Genomic DNA, 23,339 nt, shown 5'->3' on the forward strand with positions numbered 1-23,339 from the left:
TTTCAAAATTACCATGATTAAATGTATCACAATTGAATCTAAAAACATATATACCAATTTATTTTTAAAAATGAATGAATTCATGATACTGTTTTATATACTTTTTCAGGTGATGATGATTACCCTAGACATAATCTTAAAGTGAGAGGTCATGTCGGTTGAGGTCTAAAATAATTTTTAATTTTGGCCACAGAATAAAAGCTCTTACTGTTTCTGCCAATGAGGGATTTTTGAGGTCTTCTCTTCAACAGGTATTATCTATATATATATAAAATGAATCCTTATTTCCCTTGGTAACGCCATCACATGTGAACGGCTGGACCGATTTCACTTTTTGTGTTTGTTATAGTCAGAAGGATCTTATGAAAGAAAAAATTAAAGAAGTTGAGTGGAACTTTAGAAAACTTACGAAAAGTAAATTTCAACAATTGACAGAATGCATGCTGCAAATTCATAGTTGACAGGACATTGTCTGTCGGGTCAACCAGTATTCTATAATTTTGGGAAGTCTATCTTCCCTGTCTCATGTTTCTGGTATATGAATTAAGTGACATTTTTATTTCAGGGTGTAACATATGCAGCATTTATTCATGAATCAAGAGCTCTTACCGAAGGCAAGGAGAGTACTGCCAAAAAAATTGAATTATGATATGCCCCAATTCAATTAATCTCAATATACACAAGTATACATGAAAGTACTTAATTGTAAAATCATGATATTTTTATTTCTCAATGTATATGACCTGTAATTTATTTCTTAGGATTATTTATAATTATTCATATTTATTGGCTTTTATTATGTGGAAATTTTACTTATTTGTATTCAGCATAATGTTATTTTTTTTTTATATATGGGTGACTGACTTGATTCAGGTTTCAGTGTGCTTTAGCAATTTTAAACTAATAAAAAAATTGTCATGCTATTTTACATACAAATGTTAAAATTTTATTCTTAATGTGATACATCGCTTTATTATTTAGCATAAAATAGGGAGTTATGTAATGGATGCAATAAATGTAATTAAACCTAATTGCTTAGTTACTAGACGAGTGCTCTCATCACTATCGGTTTTTCGGGCAATCCCAGCGCTGGTCGCCACATTCATTTTGACCTGCATCATGGTGAAAAAAATAGTATAGAGTGAATTCGTTATGTGATGTTTCAAAATATATGCAAAGAGAAGAACAAAGAATCAATGAACCAATAGGAAAGTTTTTGTTCAACAAGATTAAATACTTTCATTATAAGACTGCATCTTTGAACTATCAGGGGAAAATTAATTTATGATTTGTGTCACTTCAGGCATCAGCGTGAAAGTCTATTTCATACCACTTCGTTATTTTTGAGTGCATCTGTGCAACAACCGCTCGCCTATCGTACAGCGTGGTAGTTTTGTAATGAAATAGGCATGCAGATTTTATTTTTTATAAATGTTAGCAAACCACGACTTGAATTAACTGTGGCTGTGTGCTCCACGTCCTCAAATGTGATAAACGAATAAATAAATATATTATGTGTTTTATAATGTTTTAATTCTAAAAGTTTGTTACAACTAGGTGAAGTTTGTGGCTTCGCCCACATTCATAAAACCTTTGCTGGCACAAAAGTTCCGCTGTGCATTTTTCACCCAAAACGGCTTGGCAGTTTCTACGTGTAAATACCTATTTCTACATTCAGATACTTATGTTATTAAAATGTAATTTAATATTTTAACTCAAAGGGTATTCACAGTAATAGGGTTAACGACTACATATAAAGTTATGAAATCTTTTTCATCCATCGTGGATTTTTTTTCCCAAAATCCATTTGTAGATAGTAAAAAGCTTGGATCAAAGAACGTTCTAAATATAATATGTATTTTATATGGAAATAATGTAGTTTCAATGCTGCGTATGAGTGTAAATATGTATGGTTTTTGAATTTATCTGAGATTCTATGGTTACCCATAGACTTGCAACAGCTGTGTTTATTTCATGGAGGTAATATGTACTACGTACACCTGGAGAGCTGACTGATGCCGGAAAAACGGTTTCGAAAGAGAATACTTTTTGGTAGCTGTGTCCTTGTCTAATATGGTGACAATGAGACATTAAAATATAGGACAAAATTATTTATTGTTGTATAGATTACACTTACCGTTTTAATTATAAATGCGATAAAATTTGAGATTTAAAGATTTCTAAATCTGTAACCAACATTGTAGGAAATAAAACACAATGGGTAACCAATATATAATATTTATTGCTTGATTCTTCCATTTTGTTTTTATTGGGCGGTTCACCAGACATTTCTACATCATCCCGTTTACTAGAAGGTCCTCTTCGTTCATAAGAAGTTCCTACTACTGTGATATGACTAGAATATGAAGTATGTACAAAAGATCCTCCTTTCAACTTTTGAATACGCAGAACTGTAAATTTTTTGCTTTCTGGAACTATCTGTAACATAACAAACTTTAGATATGGAAAAATATTACGTACTATTTTCTTGAGAAGGTTGTACAAATTATGATATAAGGTTTGACAAATGGATATAACAAAATTATAAGCATTCGGTTATATGAATTTGACTAAGATTAACTTAAGATTCATAATATAAAATGCATAGAAACATGAGACATCCCTTGAGCTAAATTGTATGATGTACAGGACAGTAACTTATGCATTCGCAACATATTAGATTTATAATATATCAAAGTTTTGGTTTACAATATATGTATGTTAACACAAAATACTACCTTAGGCAATACTGAAGGAACTGCTTGTGGCTTTGACTTATTCTTAGCTACTGTTAAATACGCATCATCAGTAAAATGTAAGCTACAAACACATGCAGTTTTGTCACATTAGTGTCAAGGTTCATGGCATCAACCCACAAGGCCCTCCACTCTTTATTAACTGGAATCCTGAAAAAGAACGCGCAATTTAGACTATAATATAATAACTAGTAATGATGCATGGTTTTACACTTTGTGAGAAATTAATTCAGACAGCAAATGTTAATTTATTAATAAATATGGTGTTTACTGCATTTGCATCTTTAGATGGCATAGCAATGCTATATATTTGTCTATAGCATGAATGGGCCGATAAGTTGAAGTGACAGTTTGCTGTTAAGTACCAGCCTAGCGCAACAAGGAACAAAAAATCTTTTGTATGGAATTGACATGGCATTTAATGGCGGATACTGCTATCTCTCTCTCTCAGTACAGTTTCTCTTTCTATTCCTCACCGCCATTATTATTGTTTGTTTACTTCCTGACGTTTTGGAATACATTTGTGTTTATTGATTTATGTTTGTATTATTTGTTATTCAAACAAGTAAAAATATACCAAAAGTGTTTTTGTTGGTGTAAGTGAATACGTTTTAAAGACATGCCACCAAAAACGTTTCATTACGTGTGAAATTTGTGGAGATCGAGCCAGTCGATTAAATCACAAAAGCAGAATGTTTATGGCGAAATTTCCATTGGATGAGGTCAGGTAAGCATTAATTAGATGTTTTTAGTCATCGCGCAAATAAAGTAGCTTAGAAATAATAAAAATTCTCATTTTCTAATTACCATTATGTTACTAGTGATGTTGTTATGATTATCGATACCTGTTTAAATTTATTAATCAATTTGCCCTCCGTGGTTTCACCCATTTAGGTCCAGATTCTGTGGGAACATAGTAATAAAAGTAGTAATTCTAACTATCTACATACCAAGTTTAATCGCAATCATTTTAGATTTTTGCGGGTACGAATAATAAACATACAATTGCATGCACACGCTTTATAATATTAGTAAGATGATGACTGATCATCAGGACAAAAAATACTAAAGTCGTGTCTGTGTGTCTGTGTGTGTGTGTGTGTGTGTGTGTGTGTGTGTGTGTGTGTGTGTCTGTGTGTGTGTGTACTTAAAAATGCGTTGAGCAATCAATGTGCCTGGTCACTGTTTATGATTTTAGGCTTAAATATAATTTAATAATCAATTTATTTACAATTAAAAATATTTCCAGATGCCGAAAGTGAGTTCAGATTGTGGGAAAAGAAGATTTGATATATGTTCCCATAGAAAAGCTGCATACTTTGAAATATGTGTATGGTTCTCACTTTAATAACAAAGATTTTAATAAAAAGAACAATCGCCTTAGAAACTCAGCCATACCATCGAAAAATTTTGAAGCTGATCCACTTCCTGATGAAATGTTTGAATTTCCGTGCCATGTTTTTATAAACAATTATTGCACAAATGATAATATCTTTCAAGAGAAGTGCGACAAAGAAGTGTCACCATCCTTTGACTTTATAATTAAATATTCTCATTGTACCTTGACCTATCATAAGTGCAACTATATTCGCCTACATGGTGAATAAAGGATTTTATTTTAAAATACAATTATTATTCAACATGTGAAAGCTTTTCATTTTATTTCGAGTCCTCATTTTAGTCCACCCTTGTAATTATAGTGCTAAAATGTTCACTGTATATTGTGAGATGGATTGATAATGTGGACTCGAAAATACATTATATGAATTTTATCAAAATAGCATTAGCGTCGATTCCCACCAGTAGAATTTATCGATATCGATAAAAGTGCTCACTACTATGTATTTTGTTCAGTTGGTAGTATTATTATTTGACGTTCCTGACGTATTTTTCCGTGATATTGGTATTGATACGCCATGTAAATTCGATTTTATTTCTTTGTATTAAGTCCTGTCTCTTAAAACGTAGTGATTATATTCTCTTTGTTAAGTACAAAAAAATCATTGAGCTGACATATTTTAGTGTAATAAATTCATCACGTGACGATTCTTATACAGACAATGCAAAATTTAATATTTTTTACCCTTTACGTCTCATATCAAACATTATATAAACAAAGATAATAGGATAATCTTATCCCACTATATAAAAAATATGGTTACACTATTCACAATTTATCAATAAAACTTACCTATGAAAGGATATTTCACAACCTGGATAGGATTCTTGCTTACAACCTCTTACAACACAAGTATTCACCATAATTACGCAGTAACTTCTACGATATAAAAAAAAGCTAGCTTAAAAGTTATTCAATCCTTCTTTATCATCAAACCACAAATGTAAACAAACGCCATTTTGTTCAATAGAATTCATTCATTTTTTCAGTTCACGGTGTTGCCGAAACGTAAACTACAATAACTTCTACTATACGACTGCTATAATAATTCCATTTATTAAATTTGTAACATAATAAAGTATAGGATCTAAGGATTTAAGCAGACAATATTATTTTATTTTATTTTTATTACTGTAGTCTAATATAGATTTTTATTTATGTACTAATACTGCCATTAATATTATTAATTTAGAAGGTAATGAACGTTGGCAACATGTGCGAGAGGGACACGGCTACCAAAAGTGATTCTCTTTCGAGACCGTTTTTGCCTTACATCTATTGCTAATGCAAAATGAACTTTACATTATAAGCATAAAATATCTTTTCAGTATTAATGTCAAACGTAGTAAGCTCTCCAGGTACATATTAACTCCATGGTTTATTTTTATATTTTTTTTGGTCAGCGAATATTTGACAAGTTTATTTGTCTCTGATTTGACAGTTATTTTTGACTTTGAAAAACAATCATTCGTTTATTTTGTTTTATTGCTTGTGATTTAGTTTTATTTGTAAAATGATAATGAATTTAATTTGATTTGATTTTAACAATGGCACAGCTGAATAATGAAATATTAGATTCACAACTATTGGCTGAACATGTAACCTTTTTAAATAATTGTTTCGATACTTCATTTTCTTTACACAATTCATTGAATATCGTTAAAGATTATGTTTCTGAGGAAAACCATATTTTATCTGGTTCAAGATCAAGTAAAATATCACTATGTGACAAAATCAATACATCATTGCGAAATAAAACAATGGATAACTCCAACTGTAGCAATATTGGAACACCGAAAAATTCCAAAATAATGAGTAAAAAGTTGCAAGACTGGGGACTGCCCTTGAAATAACAAGAAAATATGAAGAAAGAGGCATAACAGAGATGTTTGACCGGCAAGCATCCCTGGTTTAAAGCAATTCAAAAGTGCTATTAGATGGATGTAACTTTGGTGTACTCCGCTCCTACATCTGCGGGAAAAACTTTAGTTGCTGAAATACTCACAATAAAAACTATACTTGAACGGCGAAAAAAGGTTATTATTATCTTACCCTTTGTGTCTATAGTTAGAGAAAAAATGTTTTATTTGCAAGATATATTGTCCAGTTGTGGAATAAGAGTTGAGGGTTTCATGGGCTCCCAAGCTCCACCAGGCGGTTTTCAGGCAGTCCACCTAGCTATTTGTACTATAGAGAAAGCTAACAGCTTGATAAATAAACTTTTAGATGAAGGTAGTATATCAGAGCTGGGTGCAATTATTGTTGATGAGTTACACCTGCTTGGAGATTCTCATAGAGGATACATATTAGAACTGTTACTTACTAAAATTAAATATATAACTTCCAAGTCAGATTTTCAAACTCAGATTGTTGGCATGTCTGCTACTCTACCGAATTTGGAGTTATTGGCCCAATGGTTGGGTGCAGAGTTATTTGTTACTGATTATAGACCTATTCCTCTAGATGAGTTCTGTTTAGTAGGCAACAAATATTATGATAAGGACAGGAATGTTATTAATGTTGTTAACAGTTTTAATAATTTGTGTGTTGAAAATGATAATGTATTAAACATTTGCTTAGATACAATCAAGGAAGGTTGTTCCATTCTTATCTTTTGCTTGACCAAGAATAGATGTGAAAACTTAGCACAAACTATACTCATCATCATTTTTAATAAACTTGGATGTGCGGGCGGTGAAATGGGTTGTATATTGAGAAAGCAATTAAGTGTAGAATGCATTACAGAAGTGCTGGAACAACTTAAGAACTGTCCGGTAGGATTAGATGATTTTTTAAAAAGAACAATATCATTTGGAGTTGCATATCATCATGCTGGACTGACATTTGATGAAAGAGATATTATTGAAGGTGGTTTTAAATCTGGGGCGATAAGAGTTTTAGTTGCTACATCAACATTGAGTTCTGGTGTCAATTTACCTGCCAGAAAGGTAATAATCAGGTCACCAGTTTTTCAAAGGCAACCTATTAACATACTGAGTTATAAAACAAATGGTTGGTAGAGCTGGTAGAATGGGCAAGGACACAAAAGGTGAAAGTATACTTGTCTGTAGTGAGGCAGAGAAGCAAATTGGGTTTGATTTGATGACAGGTGAATTAGAACCCGTGAGGAGTTGTATAGAAAGTGAAGATAAATTTATGAGAGCGGTTCTAGAGATGATAGCAAGTCAAGTGGTTTGCACAAAAGAGGAATTAGATCTATATGCCAAATGTACTTTATTATACAACCAGCAGGATGCTACCTCATCAAAGAATTTTCTTCTTGAAAACACTCTGGATGAATTGATAAACTTTGAACTGATAAGATGTCAGGATGAAGAGGATGTAAAACATTATGTTGCAACACCTTTGGGTAAAGCCTGCCTTTCATCATCAATGGCACCGAATGATGGTCTGTCACTGTTTTGTGAGCTACAAAAGGCCCGACAGTGTCTAGTGCTAGAAACAGATCTTCATTTAATTTACTTAGTGACTCCGTACAGTGTCAGCAGCCAATGGAGTAATATTGATTGGTTGCACTTGTTGACATTGTGGGAATCTTTGACAAAAGCTATGAAAAGGGTGGGAGAGCTGGTGGGAGTACAGGAGAGTTTTATTATACGTAATTTAAGAGGAGGCAATAAAATCAAGAGTGATCAAAATAAATTAAACATACATAAAAGGTAATTTATATTTGCAGCTTTGCATATGGATGTATCAAAAATATTATACTCAAGTATTGTCTTCTAATATTGATAAAACTCTAAATATGTTGTGTATACTGTTATCAATTAAATATCAAAACAATATATTTTAGATTTTACACAGCCTTGGCTTTACAAGATCTAGTGAATGAAGTACCACTATCTGAGGTTGCAGTAAAATTTCAATGTGCTCGAGGATTTTTACAAAGTCTTCAGCAGGCAGCAGCTACTTTTGCAGGTAAATTTGTACTGATACTGATATTGTATTAATATCTATTCTTCAAACATCAAAGTTTTAATGATTCTTCCCCCCGCATTCAATTTATATACTTATTTTTTTTAAATTCAGTAGTGCTTTGTTGTAGGTATGGTGACAGCTTTTTGTCGGCAATTGGGTTGGAAAAACATGGAAATGTTAATATCACAATTTCAGGACCGTTTACATTTCGGTATTCACTCTGAATTACTCGAGTTGATGGGGCTGCCGTCTTTAAACGGCAAAAGGGCGCGTACCTTATTTGATGCGGGCTATGAAACAATCTCTAGTATTGCTTTAGCTGATATAAATGTAATTGAAAATGTATTACTTAAATCTGTTCCGTTTGAAAGCGAGAAAGAGAGAGAAGGTGATGACGATAGTGAAGTAAAAAAACGTAACAAAATAAAAAACATCTGGGTGACTGGTTATTGTGGAATGACTGCAAAGGAAGCCGCTTTAAACCTTATTGTTGAAGCTAGAAATTATTTAGAAAAAGAAATTGGTGTTAGCAATATTAAGTGGACTAATGAAATAAATTGTACACAAATTCCGCTAGGTGTAAATGAAATAAATGAACTGAATGAGGAAAAATCAGATGATAAAATGATTCCCAAAGTTTATAGAAATTGTTCAATTATAGAAAATGAAGAATCAAATATTTTGCCAAACAAATCTAGTCAAAGCAATAATGTTAATGAAGTACTTTGTGGTTCCTCTAAACACCCTATTGGAAAAAATCCGAATAATTATTCCCTACTTGAACACAAGCCTCCAAAAGACAAAAATGTACTTGAGAATTTAAATAATGAAATATTGGAAATGAAATGTACTCCTACCCTTGAAAATATTAGAAACTGTGATAGTAAAAGCCAATGTTCCGGAAAAAGATGATATTATATGGGATTCTTTAAACCTTACTGAGGCGGCTCTTGAAAATATTACAAAACTACGTACCCGAATACAATGTTTTCGCCGAATATAAGTTTCGGTGAGACAGATGATAAAACTGAAGCTTCTGAGAATCAGGTCGATAGTACCGACAAAATAACCCCATCTAAGAGTACGTCTACCAAAGATGTGAGTTTGTTTTCCTCCGATGGCGATACTTCTAGCATTTTCAACGATAGTCTGCCAATAGATTTAATTCCTAGTAAATTGCTTGATAATAAAAACAATTTACCTATCAACCATCAAATTGCTTTGGATTTGGAAGTTATTAATTCTGAATCCATTCTTAACGCTTTTAAATCTACGTTAGTCCCAGTTGACGATGATGAAGATATTAAATTAGTTTATGAAGAAGATGACGATGAAAATAAAGAAACCAATAAATGTTTAAACGTGTCTGATGATATCGAAGTAATAGAGACACAGGACATAAATTTAACTGTAAAAGAAAATCATTTTAAAAGCCCTTTTAAACGTCCACCTCAAAATCCTAAAAACACTACTCAACCAGTTTCAAAGAAGAAGAAAACTGATAGATTACAAACAGTGAGAAGAATGAAATGTCCATTATTTAAAATAGTTACAAATTTTGAAAAATCAAAGAAATATACTATAGGGATAAGTACATATAAATTAAATTGCTTTTATTAAAAGAAAATGATATTTACGATAATATACATGTGATTGAAAATCTTAAAAGAGCATCGATTTATTTAAATGTTAAAAGTTCTGTTTTACCGTCAAATGAAATTATAGGGAGAAGCATATTGAACTTCAAACCTCATCTAGAAGACTTAAACCCATGTGCCATACAAGGCATAGCTGTTTATTTTGAACCAATGACGTGCTTGTACTTTGACTTGCGAGGACTTGAGGGTGATATTTCTGTATTTAAGAAAAGATTGTCATCGTGGTTACGTAAAGATATTACGTTGAAATTGTTATCACTAAAAACTTTAAATTTTCACATAAAAAGGTGGCTCGGTGTCGATATACAGGCCTCTTTGCGTGGATATTTCGCTTTCTGAGTGGTTAATAGATAGCGATGAAAAGATACCAAATATTGCGTATTTAGTAAGTATCTATTTTGTTTAATGCGTTCATTACTAAAATAACTTACAATAGGTTCATACTAATTTACTTACTTATTTTTAGATGAAGAAATACTGCAAAATAGACTTATCCACAATTTCAGTAAAGATAGACAATCGACAAAAGAAATTCAGGAACTTAGATGTATTTGAAGACATGTGTATAAAAGGATGGTCGGTGGGAATGATTGCAGACCAACAAGAACAATATTTGCGTAATCATCTTCAGCAAATGATTGGTTCGTTCTTGATTCTTTATAGCCTACTTTGAAAGTGGCGTGAACTCGCATTAATTTCATCTAATCCCATCTTCAGATATCGAAATTCAAGTTTCAAAGATTCTCGCCAACTGCGAGCATCACGGTATCACGGTGGATAAAGATCTCACGTCTAGACTTTTGATTGATGTAAGAAATTCGCAGGAAATTCTGCAAAAGAAGGCATTTAAACTGTGCGGGTATCATTTTAACTTTAATTCATCAAAAGATGTTGCTAAGGTAATTATTTTGTATCAAACTAAAATTTGTTATTAATATTACATTTAAAAGACTTAAGGTAATTTAAAAACAGAACTCTATAGTACCTCTGTAAATAAGAGAAAATGTTCTTTGTATGAGCGCTCAGGATGATGTTCTTGTATGCGGTATTGTAGTTCCTGGTTTTGTTCGCTGACCGAAATTGGACTGCAGCTCTGCGGCTTTGACAACGCCATGATGACGCCGTCCCAATTTCCCAAGAGGTTCTTTTGACAATGGAACATTTTGCAGGTTTTAGGTATAAACAACGGTATTCGTAAAGTGAGTACGAAAAAGTGTATTAACGTCGCATCACAGTCCCATGGCGAGCATTGTTATATATTGAGGAAACTCAATTCAATTCTGACCAAAACACTATATCCGTTAACTGAGAAGGCGTGTATATACACCGAAGGGGATAGGTAAGTGGATTCTTTCTAATGTGCACATCAGTAAGGGTCGCCGTAATTCAATCTGTTTTATATCGATTGAATCTGTGTCTTGAGATACGATCAGGCATTGGTTTTCGTCGTTTTCGTGAATATAGAGTTTTGGCTCTTAACAAACTTAGCTGATTCAAAGAACTAATGTAATGCTGGAATGCTTCGTGTCGGGTGTTGGGGTGTCAATTAGAACACGGGGTTCGGAACACAACCATATATTATACGTACAAATCAACATAAAACGGGCAATTACAATTAAATTATCCATACGACATAGGCGCGCGCGCGTGTCCCGTTCTCGAGTGTTGTCGCCGGACGCTAGCGGCAGGGAGTGCGGTGACGGAGGGGACGGTACGGGAACGAGGCATAGTGCATACGCTCGGTTCGGACAGTGCTATAAGCCGGGTTTAGATGTACGTAACTTACGTTCGCGTTACAACCTCCCTCTGACCTGGAAAAGCGCCCTCGCTCCAAGGTCAGTATTTTCTCGGCCTACCGCGCTTCCGTTTCTCGTTCACCGGCGGCTGAATGTCACCTACGTATGGGGTCAACTGGGATACGTGGTACCTACCTAACACTTCACCACTGCTTATCCGCTCTAACACGTAGGTTGTCGGACTCGCTATATTCTTAACGCGATAAGGTCCGTCTCGCCGGGGTATGAACTTCGGAGTCTGCCCACGTAACGCGTCGTTGCTCCCTTGAGTCTTCAGTAAAACATAATCCCCTGGGGCGTACTCAGGTGCGGGGCGTCGGCCTTCATCCGCATGACGCTTCTGGCTCGCTTGTGCTTTTCGTGGACCTCCCTCGCTTCGTACAACACCGTTGATAAGTGGCGTAGGTAAGGCGTGAGGCTGGTCACAGCGTTGTCGTTTTCGACGATGTGGCGCATGTCGGTGATAACGTCAGCAGGTGCGCGCATCTCACGTCCAAAAGTGAGGAATCCTGGTGAGTGACCCGTACTACATGTCACAGCCGAGTTCATGGCAAAGCGTATTGCGGAGAGATGTGCGTCCCAATTCCGATGATCCTTGCCAACTAAAATGGCAAGTTGCGGTTTCAAGTCACGGTTTTTTCTCTCTACCGGGTTAGCTTGTGGGTGATACTTAGGTGTAAGAGACTGACTTATGCCAAACGAATGACATACTTGCTGCATAGTCTCGCTAATGAATTGTACCCCATTGTCGCTTATGACTCGCCTAGGTACTCCGTATCGTAGAAACACTTCCTCTACAAGAACCTTGGCGCACTCTGTACTCGTCGCCTTCTCCAACGCCAATAACTCTATCCATCGCGAGCATGTGTCTTCTACAATAAGGATCCATTTCTTCCCGTTAGGCGTCGCTGGTAATGGTCCGAAGAGGTCAACAGCGACAACCTCAAAGCGTCGGTTAGGGAGCTGGAGTTTGCAGCAGCCCAGCCGGTTTCCGATTATCGGCCTTGTACCTCTGGCATTCGACGCACTTCTTGATATGCGTGGCGATACTTTGCCTCATTCCAGGCCAATAGTACTTAGCCCTTATCCTAGCCAGTGTTCGTTCGACTCCAAAATGTCCAGCTGTAGGAGCGTCATGGTATTCGGCTAATATTTTGGCACGCTCGTGTTCTGGTACTACCAAACACGCGGTATCCTCGTCGCTATCGTCAGAAGCGTAACGGTATAATATGCCGTCGGATATAATAAATCCCCGGTCTGACCATACCCTCCCCCTAAATGGATCGTGGGTGGATTCAAGATCTTCGATGACCTCACGCACTTCGAGGTCTTTAACCTGGTTCTCCCGAACATCCTTGGGATTCCTGGACGGCAAATCCACTTCGGCATAGCGGATGTCACAATCAGCTTCATCGTCGCAAGGTGGCCGTGAAAGAGTGTCGGCTATGGCATTCGCCTTACCAGGAGTATACTCTATTCGTAGATTGTAAGCCTGTAGCGTCAGGGCCCATCTTGCCAAGCGACCGCTCGGTGACTTGACGGTCATAAGCCAACGCAATGGTTGGTGGTCACTCTTTATCAATACTTCCGAACCTTCGATGTATCCGCGAAATTTAGTCACGGCCCAAACAACAGCTAACGCCTCTCTCCGTGGTGTTATAGTTTTTCGGCGCTATTTAATAGACGACTCGCATATTCCACGGGGCGTTCGTCGGTGCCCTCTCCTTGCATAAGCACAGCTCCGAGGCAGTATCCGCTACTGTCCGTCCTCAGGGTGAATGGCTTAGATTCGTCGGCTTGACGGAGGATCGGAGCTGAGACAAGAAGTTGCTTAATGTGGTCAAAGGATTCTTGCTGTATAGGCAACCACGTCCACTTACTGTCCTTTTTGAGAAGGTTTGTCATGGGTCTGGCCACTTCAGCATAATTGGGGATGAATCGACGGAACCAACTTGACGTCTGTAAAAATGTCTTTAGTTGCTTGACGTTTTGGGCGGCGGCATAGTCGAGATTGCTACCGTTTTGTCTGGGTCAGCTTTAATTCCTCCCGGGACAATCACGTGGCCTAGGAATTTAACTGATTCGCGAGCGAAACAACTCTTCTCGCGATTTATCCGAAGGTTAAAAGTCTCGAGCCTATCGAATACCGCATTCAGATCCTGGATGTGCTGCGGAAAGGACTCGGAAAGGATAATCACGTCATCTAAATAAGTCAGAAGACACGTGTTGGACAATTCTTTACTGGCTTTGAATCGATCCATAAGCCTTTGGAAGGTTGATCCTGAATTGCGCAGGCCCATCGGCATGCGCTTAAACCTGAATGTGCCCAATGGAGTCACGAAGGCCGTCTTATCTCGGTCTTCGGGTTCCACGGCTATTTGATAATAGCCAGAGCGCAAGTCACACGTAGTCATATAGCTCGTGTTTTTAGCCGCGTGTAACACGTCTTCTATTCGCGGAAGCGGGTAACGGTCGGGTTCCGTCACGGCGTTTAATTTTCTATAGTCGACGCATAGTCGAACTCCACCATCTTTCTTCGTCACCAGTACGACATTTGCGGCCCACGAGGATTCGCACTCCTCTATAATATCGCCATCCAAAAGTTTCTGCAACTCTCGTTCTAAGAGCTCTCTCTTGCTTGGTGCCATCCGGTAAGGGGGTGAAGCGATCGGTTCTTGCCGCGTGTCGACTTTTATGCGGTGCAAAGCGTAGTCCGTCGGAGACCCTTGCTTCGCAAATCTATCGGCTCTGTTTATAAGAAGCTCGTTTAATCGGGTCCTCTGATCCTCGGTTAGGCTGGTACCCTCGTCTTCTCTCAACATAAGTTTCGACACATCCATCTTCATCAACTTCGGTTCATCGCAAGCGGGTAATTCGTGATGGGCAGCAAATGGATATCGACGTCGTGTGCAATCACTAAAACTCCACTTATTCTGTGGTAAATCCAACAGAATCTTGGCCTTCCTTATAAAATCTCTTCCCAATAGGGTACGCGTCTCCGCCTCGGGGAGCACTACAAAAGTTGTAGGTACGTCGCGGCCCATCAAGGTAACAATAGTGTTATATTCGTGTACGGTACGAATTTGTTGTGAACCGTCGGCAAGGCTAAACGTAAGTAATATGCGCTTGAATTCGACACCTGCATTAACAAAGATTCGATGCAACATAGGACCTGCGATCGAATGCGTGGCTCCCGTATCTAACATCGCGATTCCTTGACGGCCGGCAATGAGAACCGGGACTAAAGGTTGCGCGTCTTTCAACTCGTTTACGTGTACACTCTGGAATTCCGAATTATTACCACTTTGCACATTTTTACACTTAGTGCATTTTGAACGTACTACGCCCAGTTGACCACACCCGTAGCAGTGCAACTGTGTTTTTACGTCTGAACGGCTATACTTAATTTTCCGACACTCGTCGACGGTGTGTCCAAACAATTTACAATAACTACACCTAGGTCGCGAGCGTTTGTAATCGTTACTTTTACTAAAATCGGTGCCCATATTACCGGGAACGGTTACTGGAGGGTTAATTAAGGTACCCGTGACCTTTGAAGGGTTAACACTCACGTGCGCGGGACCGACACTCCGGCTTACAACACTATTCGAACCAATGCCATGCGAGGTTGTAGGAAGGTCTGGGGTACATGGCAAGGATTCCTGGACGTTGGAATTGGAAGGATAAGCACTTACCTCCGCCAGCGACTCTTCGACTAACCTGGCCTTAGCGACAAGCTGCTCGAGCCCGTTCACGTCGTCGCGTGACACTCTTTTGCGTATTTTCCTACTTAACAGTCCATACACTATATCTACACACATTTGTTGTGGCACTTCGTATGGCAGTTTTGCCAATAACGCACGCACTTTTGATATAAACGCGTCGGCACGTTCGTTTTGTTGCTCACTCGCGAAAATGTCTCTAAAAATTTTATGCGCGGGTCGCGGCACACCGAACGATCCTCGAAGTCGTCGCAGGGCATCCTCCCACGATGATACGGACGCCTTAACTCCTTGCCACCATATAGCGGCCTCGCCCGTCAGCAGTATCGGCAGACCCTTGACCGCATGTTCATCATTCACGTTAGTGCATTCTTTGTACACCACAATCGCATCTATGAATGCTTCAAGAACATCCGCATTTTTCGTCAACCCGTCGAAGCGCGCCGTGCACTTCGCGAAATTTCCATTCGCGGCGTGTGAGTCCGGCGGAGGGGTCGGTGTACTCGGTGTCTGAAACTGGTCTCTGTTCGAGAAGAGCTCCTGCATAAGCTGTCGATTCGCTTCTGCTTGACTGCGCGTGATGCCGGCGACAAGCGCTTGCAGCATACTCTCAGTAATTGTCATTACCGGTTCATTACTTTGCTGCTCATCATCTGTGTCAACTGCTGGGGAGTCGTCCTGTTTCCCGTGTCGTTTAGGCGGCATAATATCCGTTGCCGGGGCTCGCTTGACGACGAAAACTTGAAGTCGAAAAATGGACTCGCCCGAATTTACAAAATGGTTGTGCCCGCAAGTTGGGCATCACCGTAATGCTGGAATGCTTCGTGTCGGGTGTTGGGGTGTCAATTAGAACACGGGGTTCGGAACACAACCATATATTATACGTACAAATCAACATAAAACGGGCAATTACAATTAAATTATCCATACGACATAGGCGCGCGCGCGTGTCCCGTTCTCGAGTGTTGTCGCCGGACGCTAGCGGCAGGGAGTGCGGTGACGGAGGGGACGGTACGGGAACGAGGCATAGTGCATACGCTCGGTTCGGACAGTGCTATAAGCCGGGTTTAGATGTACGTAACTTACGTTCGCGTTACACTAATTAATTTTAATAAGTTTATATTTATATATATTTATTCTTTACCATTAATTATAATTATGATGTGTACCGGATTTGGTCGTCTAATGAAAACGTATGTATTGTTACTTCTTATTTGGTCTACTGCGATACAGGCCTGGAGTCTAATGCAGTGACCGCCTTAAACGGATTAATATTTAATTGTTCTGTTTATGAATAAATAAAATAAAATAAATAAATCGTTAAAATGTCGAATGAAGACGGAGCTTTTGTTGAAGCACTCTGAAAGAATATTGTTATTTATATTTATAACAAAGAACATCATTTTCACTTATTTCATAAAACATTAAAATTAAAAATCGAAAATAAATCGATTTTACACGAGATAAAATACGATAAGTATTTAATGATAATACTTTTAATTATTTACTGAAACATTAACATGTTTTACTCAACATTTCAGTTACAGTGTTAAGTTGTGGGTGGTAGGAAGCATCATAAGCCCGGTATACCACACAATACGTCGTAAACACTCAATGAGAACCCTAGTATCGTACTTCACAACACCACGTCGCGTTGAAACATCAAATATGTGTGCATAAAATTGCAACACACTCTTAAACATGCATAATGTATTTTGTTAAAGCATTGTGACTATCCCCGTATCTTCCAGGGGCTGAGTTCATTAATTCAACGTAGGGTAGTTTGGTTTCTTTGTCATTAGTAATTTTTTTACATGAAATTATTATATTAAGTTGCGTTCACAGACCTAGATGAATTTCCATAGCAACTGTAGGGGATATAGAATGATTCTTTGCAATTTCTGTTGTTGTTAGTTATTTTATAGTTAATGTTTCTTTTAAAATCTATGAATAACTTGTAAGCAATAGCATCAAAGCACACATGAGGTTAATGGCTGTCTCTGTGCTACACATTGTTTTAATATGTATCTGTTGCAATGCCATTATGTAAGATGTCAACCGAGCGCAGCGCTAATGGACTCATATTTTCTCTTGGAAAGATTCTATTACAGCAAATAAAGGTTAATTTTAGGGTTCCATATGTAGGTTAACAATAAAAGCCATTTACTAAGCCTGCGTCGTCTGTAGATCTCTGTTTGAATTTTAAATGCTCGCCTTTTAAACCCTATAAGGTAGCGGGTTATAATTATCATAGAAGTTTCTACGGCAGATAATACCATACTAAATTATAATATGCATCAACTGAAACAATATTAATCATACTTTAGTTAATGGTAAAACCAAAACCTTGCTGAACAGAACCTTTGGTGTGCAAGTCCGACTCTGGCCCGTTTTATACGATCAGGTGCTATAGTTAATGGTCTAAATGATCGCACATATTTTCTAGTGCTACAATTAAGTGTACAAATCATAACAATAACCAGAACTGAATAAGTTGCAATTATTGTTTTTCCAATTTTGATTGCCTTACCTGATCGATGTGTTCTAACCCTGAATTAATCAAGTGTTGTTTTAAGTGTAATTATTAAATAAATAATAGTAATTATTATGTAGAAGGCAATCTACATAATTACAATTTTATATTAATAAACCTTTTCTAAAGCTAAAAGACTCTTTTTAGGTAAAATAATTCAGTTCAATATATTCGTGAATCATGAGATGCATGTAAGCAGGATTAACATGTATGACATTTTCTATTCCAACGGACCTGCTTAATAGGGAGCAGTTCATGCATAACGATCAGGAAGCATATAATATTAAAATATCAGCAATCAGAAAAAGAAAATGTGCGAAGTATACGTATTTTGCAAAGTGGGAATATTTTCACATGTCGTAGTACAAATATAATCTTATGGACGAAACAATGTAATAGTCTATTTTATTGGCAGAATAAATCCTTCGTATACAATGCACACCTGCACCGGCAGGATCAGCATGCATGAGCCAAACCTGCAGAATGTTCCGCGGACATTCTCTATTCCACTGCATTACCTCAGCCTGAACCAGGTCACGAGCGAAGACCTAATGGAGTTCAACTGTAGGAACATATTCAAGGCAGCGCCAGGTCACGTGATGGTGTCCGCTGATTACTGTCAGCTGGAAATGAGGGTGCTGACGCATTTCAGCGAAGACCCTGTACTGATGAGAATTATGAAGTCGGATGTCGACGTGTTCAAATCTATAGCGTCTTCGTGGAGCAATTTGCCGGAAGAGGAGGTTTGTGGTGTTTGTTGTTAACTTTTTCCTACTATCTTTTAGCAGCCAAAGTCTAGTTGGTAGGTATGGTATGAAGTATGAACTATTAAAGGAGAAATGTGAGTTTCGGTTCTAGAACTTTTCACTTCAAAGTTTTTCATTGCATTTTTGTAGATAATGAAAATATATCAAGAGAACATGCATAGAGATACCTAATAATTTAGTTTTTTGATAGCATGTGTTGGCCGTAGCTTATTAATTGATGTAAAGTATGAAATCTACTTTAGAATTAAGACCATCTCTAAAAATATACCTACGTCATTTGTAATCAAAATTATTTTTATGAAAATAAAAAAGTATTCAACCCAGAATAGGTTCATAAAGATCACCCCTCTTAAAGATTTTCAATATCCCCACACGAGGCATAAAACTCACACAAATACGTTATACGGCGTCTGAAAAATAAAACATTTGTAGGTGGACGACGATCTCCGTCAAAAGGCGAAGCAACTTTGTTACGGAATCTTGTACGGAATGGGCAATAAAACATTAGCTCAGTATCTCGACGTGTCGGAGATGGAGGCCGCCGCGTTTATGGACTCCTTTTATAATACTTACCCGGCTGTGAGGAGGTTCACGCAATCAGTCATCGACGACTGCCGGAGCAAAGGTTACGTGGAAACGCTCACCAAAAGGAGGCGGTACCTGCCCCACATCAACAGTAATGTGCTGTATAAAAAAGGTGAGTTGAGTTGTTATATTTTATTCTTCAATATTTTCCAGTAGATTACACATTAAATACAACCTTATATAGTGAAAAGTAGTTTTTAGTAAAGGTATTTTAACACATTATTTATAGCAATATTAATGTATTCCTTAGTTCTCTTTATCGTATCTAATATATATCTATACTATTATATAAAGCTGAAGAGTTTGTTTGTTTGTTTGTTTGTTTGTTTGTTTGAACGCGCTAATCTCAGGAACTACCAGTCCAAACTGAAAAATTCTTTTGCGTTGGATAGCCCTTTGTTCGTGGAGTGCTATAGGCTATATATCATCACGCTATACCCAATAGGAGCGGAGCAGTAATGGCTAATCTCAGGAACTACCGGTCCAAACTGAAAAATTCTTTTTCTGTTGGATAGCCCTTTGTTCGTGGAGTGCTATAGGCTATATATCATCACACTATACCCAATAGGAGCGGAGCAGTGATGGCTAATCTCAGGAACTACCGGTCCAAACTGAAAAATTCATTTTGCGTTGGATAGCCCTTTGTTCGTGGAGTGCTATAGGCTATATATCATCACGCTATACCCAATAGGAGCGGAGCAGTAATGGCTAATCTCAGGAACTACCGGTCCAAACTGAAAAATTCTTTTAAGTTGGATAGCCCTTTGTTCGTGGAGTGCTATAGGCTATATATCATCACGCTATACCCAATAGGAGCGGAGCAGTAATGGCTAATCTCAGGAACTACCGGTCCAAACTGAAAAATTCTTTTTAAGTTGGATAGCCCTTTGTTCGTGGAGTGCTATAGGCTATATATCATCACGCTATACCCAATAGGAGCGGAGCAGTAATGGCTAATCTCAGGAACTACCGGTCCAAACTGAAAAATTCTTTTTAAGTTGGAGAGCCCTTTGTTTGTAGAGTGCTATATGCTATATATCATCACGCTATACCTAATAGGAGCGGAGCAGTAATGGCTAATCTCAGGAACTACCGATTCGAACTGAAAAATTCTTTTTGTGTTGAATAGCCCTTTGTTTGTAGAGTGCTCTAAGTTATATATCATCACGCTATGACTAATAGGAGCGGAGCAGTAATGGCTAAACTTAGGAATTACCAGTTTGAACTGAAAAATTCGTTTTGTGTTGGATAGCCCTTTATTTGTGGAGTGCTATAGGCTGTATATCATCACGCTATGACCAATAGGAGCGGAGCAGTAATGAAACATGTTGCAAAAACGGGGACAATTTATTAGTTTTGAGAGCTTCCGTTGCGTGCGCTGCGTAAACGGTTAAAGTTATGCAACAATGATGTATGACGGGATTGTTCCTCTTAAAAGTTCTAAAAATATATTATAAAACGAAGTCCTCCACTGCATCTGTCTGCCTGAACGTGTTAAACTCAAAAACTACCCAACGTATTAAGATGAAATTTGGTATGGAGACAGTTTGAGACCCTGGGAAGAACATAGGCTCCCGGGAAACTACTACTTTTATAACGGAAAACTTTAGCCTGAAAAACTTTATAACGCGGGCGGAGCCGCGGGCAAAAGCTAGTCGTAAATATATATCGTAAAGTGCTGACTGCAACTGCAGAGTTGCAGTCAGCACTTTACGGTATATATTTTTACTGCGGGGAAAAAACGGTAGGTATAGTACAGTCAAACAAAATTTCGACTAATGAAAGATGTGTGTTTTTTAACAATAGCCGCAATGGCGGCCTATTTTTCCAAATGTTTGGGACTCGCTGTAAATATCCATTATAGCGAATTTTTACTTTATATACGGTGGTGGGTACTCAGTCGCTTATGATATACAATCAGAATCTAAGGATGCCAGTATGGTTGTGTCAAATAGTATAAGATAGCCAACTGTTGTCATTCAGTATCTTATCTGGACATAAGGTGCAGTGAAGTTATTTAATCATGCCAGAATAAAAAACAGGCTCTTTATAAATCCACCCTCCAAAACAGCTTAGGGTGCCGCGAGCAAAATTCCATATTAAAATTAAACTAAAACACGCTAGGTATCGTTCCAAGAAGTTTCTAATGAACACTGAAAAGAAAAGATAGCTATGAGTCGTGTTTTTCAAAAGCAGCAACAAGTCTCGGAGTAATAATAGGGGTTACCTGTTGTTATGTTATATTATGATCGTTACCTGTTGTATAAAGTCTTTTGAATCTTGCTTCAAATACAGATAATATTTATTTTCTATCCCTTATTCAGGTATTTAAAGAACTTGATAAAAATATAGTTCAATAATACTTTAATAAATATTTATTATATTGTAGTGACTAGTGGGCGCAGATTTTAATGGGCATTAACGTAGAGACGTGTTTACGGTACTTAACTGAGGCTTTGAAGCGTGTAATGTAGTGGAAGTATATTATCTGCGCGGGCTGCAAAGGAACTGAGATTTAAACAGAGTTGTACTAAATCTATGCTTTCGTTTTACTGTTTGTGACAAATAAAATTTAATTAAAGTCGGGATATTAAGTATTGCGGCAATGTTAAAACATGGTATGGGTTAAATATGAGTAGTATAAAGAAGGGGAAAACTTAGGTACATATATATTAATATTACATCTGTATGTAATGAAATGTTAAATAATGTGTTATTGTGTAAGAGTGCGTACAGTATAATTTTTCGTTTTATTTGTTAGGGTATGGGGTATCTTTACTTTTTGAATATCATTGACTAGCGGGCGTCCTGTGTGAAAGGAAAGCGGCCACGCGACAAATTGTAGGCAGGGAAGAGGGTGGCCTAATGAGTCAGCGCCTTGTGCAATTTGTCCCTTCGCGATAGCATTCAATTTATATTACCGTTACATGTAACAAAACAATGTAATGTTTTCCATTCCAGGAGCTGCAGAACGTCAAGCAGTGAACACGACTATTCAAGGGTCAGCCGCGGATATCGCCAAAGCAGCCATGTGCGCTATAGACACTAAAACTAGCGGCAGTGCTCACAACCACGCCTCATCTTGCAAATGCACGATGAATTAATCTACGAAGTGCTCGAGTCGAACAAGAACTCTTTCATAGCCGTGTTGAAACAGGTGATGGAAGAAACGGTCAAGTTGAGAGTTCCGCTGCCGGTCAAAGTGAAGACCGGCCCGACGTGGGGTGATCTGGAAGAAGTCCGAATCATCTAAACATGTTTGATAATATGTCTGAAAAGTCTGTGATATCATTTGCTTGTGATATTTTCAATTATGTAAGTTAAATAAATGGAATGCTTCCCTAATATTTGTTTCTTTGAATAACCTTCTGTATCATGTTTTAATTAAAGCGTCTAAAGTATGTTCCGCATTTCATTATGAATTAATAATCTCTAAGTAAGAACATCTGCTAGGAGATAGAGCACATATTACTCTGACTACTCGTTGGGAAGGGAAGTAATCTTTAAATATTCACTAGCTTTACATCCAGCATTGGTTATGAAAATATATTTTTCACATCTATGTATATATGGAACAAATTTTACCTCTAAATTGTTCCTTATAAAAGAAAATAAGATTAAAATAAGAATTTCAGTAGAAAACTCACCCGCAACGGGCTATTGAAACGATGGACATCGAATATTTACAAACAACATTAGAATAAATAGGAAGCCGACGTACAATACAGATATGGCGCTTGTTCCCGTAGCGTTCGTGGCATAATATCCAGCCAGAGCAGAGTTTTAAATTTTCAGCGCCCTCTCAATGTGTTTTCCTTGGGTTTTCCCGCGTGGCGTGTTGTTCGCGCGGCCGGCAGAGGTCGCTCGCAGGCGCGCCGTCCCGCGCAATCAATACCCTGCGCCGCCCGCTGCGAGGCCGAAGGCTCGCCTGTCACCCTCTGTCACGTCGGCCGAGTGCCACCGACGCACCGCCGACGCGCTCCCGTCCCACCCCGTACCTCCACCACCGTTAACCATTGCCTAAACTAACACCGTCAAATTAATTCCTGTAAAATGTGCACCGAACGCAGCGTGCTCGAGTCGCCGCGATTTTATTCATTACCGCGCGTACACGACTGTTTTCAGTGATTTGACAATGCCTGTTTGAAATTTAAGTTATTCGTGTAAGTTAGATCAGCGAATAT

General features: G+C 37.8%; 1 protein-coding gene and 2 long non-coding RNA genes across 3 annotated transcripts; 2 read left to right on the forward strand and 1 right to left on the reverse strand.

Annotated features, from left to right (window-relative positions):
• Positions 1-155: 155 nt before the first annotated feature.
• LOC119191800 lies at positions 156-1,521 on the forward strand. The gene is made up of 2 exons (XR_005113530.1): positions 156-251; positions 566-1,521. It is a non-coding gene; the product is annotated as an uncharacterized LOC119191800 (long non-coding RNA).
• Positions 1,522-2,263: 742 nt separating this feature from the next.
• Positions 2,264-5,274, reverse strand: LOC119191801. The gene is made up of 3 exons (XR_005113531.1): positions 4,948-5,274; positions 2,739-2,906; positions 2,264-2,439 (listed from the first exon to the last, which is right to left on the reverse strand). It is a non-coding gene; the product is annotated as an uncharacterized LOC119191801 (long non-coding RNA).
• Positions 5,275-5,627: 353 nt separating this feature from the next.
• LOC115448220 (DNA polymerase theta) lies at positions 5,628-22,500 on the forward strand. The gene is given in 19 exon segments (XM_037445665.1): positions 5,628-5,997; positions 6,000-6,103; positions 6,105-7,157; positions 7,159-7,835; positions 7,970-8,094; positions 8,222-8,994; positions 8,996-9,068; positions 9,071-9,703; positions 9,706-10,064; positions 10,066-10,137; positions 10,219-10,393; positions 10,470-10,651; positions 10,922-10,956; positions 10,958-11,010; positions 11,013-11,091; positions 18,219-18,546; positions 19,003-19,267; positions 22,117-22,215; positions 22,218-22,500. Coding segments are annotated over 19 exon segments (5,571 nt in total). The 5' UTR covers positions 5,628-5,702; the 3' UTR covers positions 22,409-22,500.
• The last annotated feature ends 839 nt before the right edge of the window (positions 22,501-23,339 follow it).

The sequence above is a fragment of the Manduca sexta genome, unplaced genomic scaffold (genome assembly GCF_014839805.1).
Source record: "Manduca sexta isolate Smith_Timp_Sample1 unplaced genomic scaffold, JHU_Msex_v1.0 HiC_scaffold_1930, whole genome shotgun sequence".
In the NCBI taxonomy this organism is placed as follows: Eukaryota; Metazoa; Arthropoda; class Insecta; order Lepidoptera; family Sphingidae; genus Manduca; species Manduca sexta.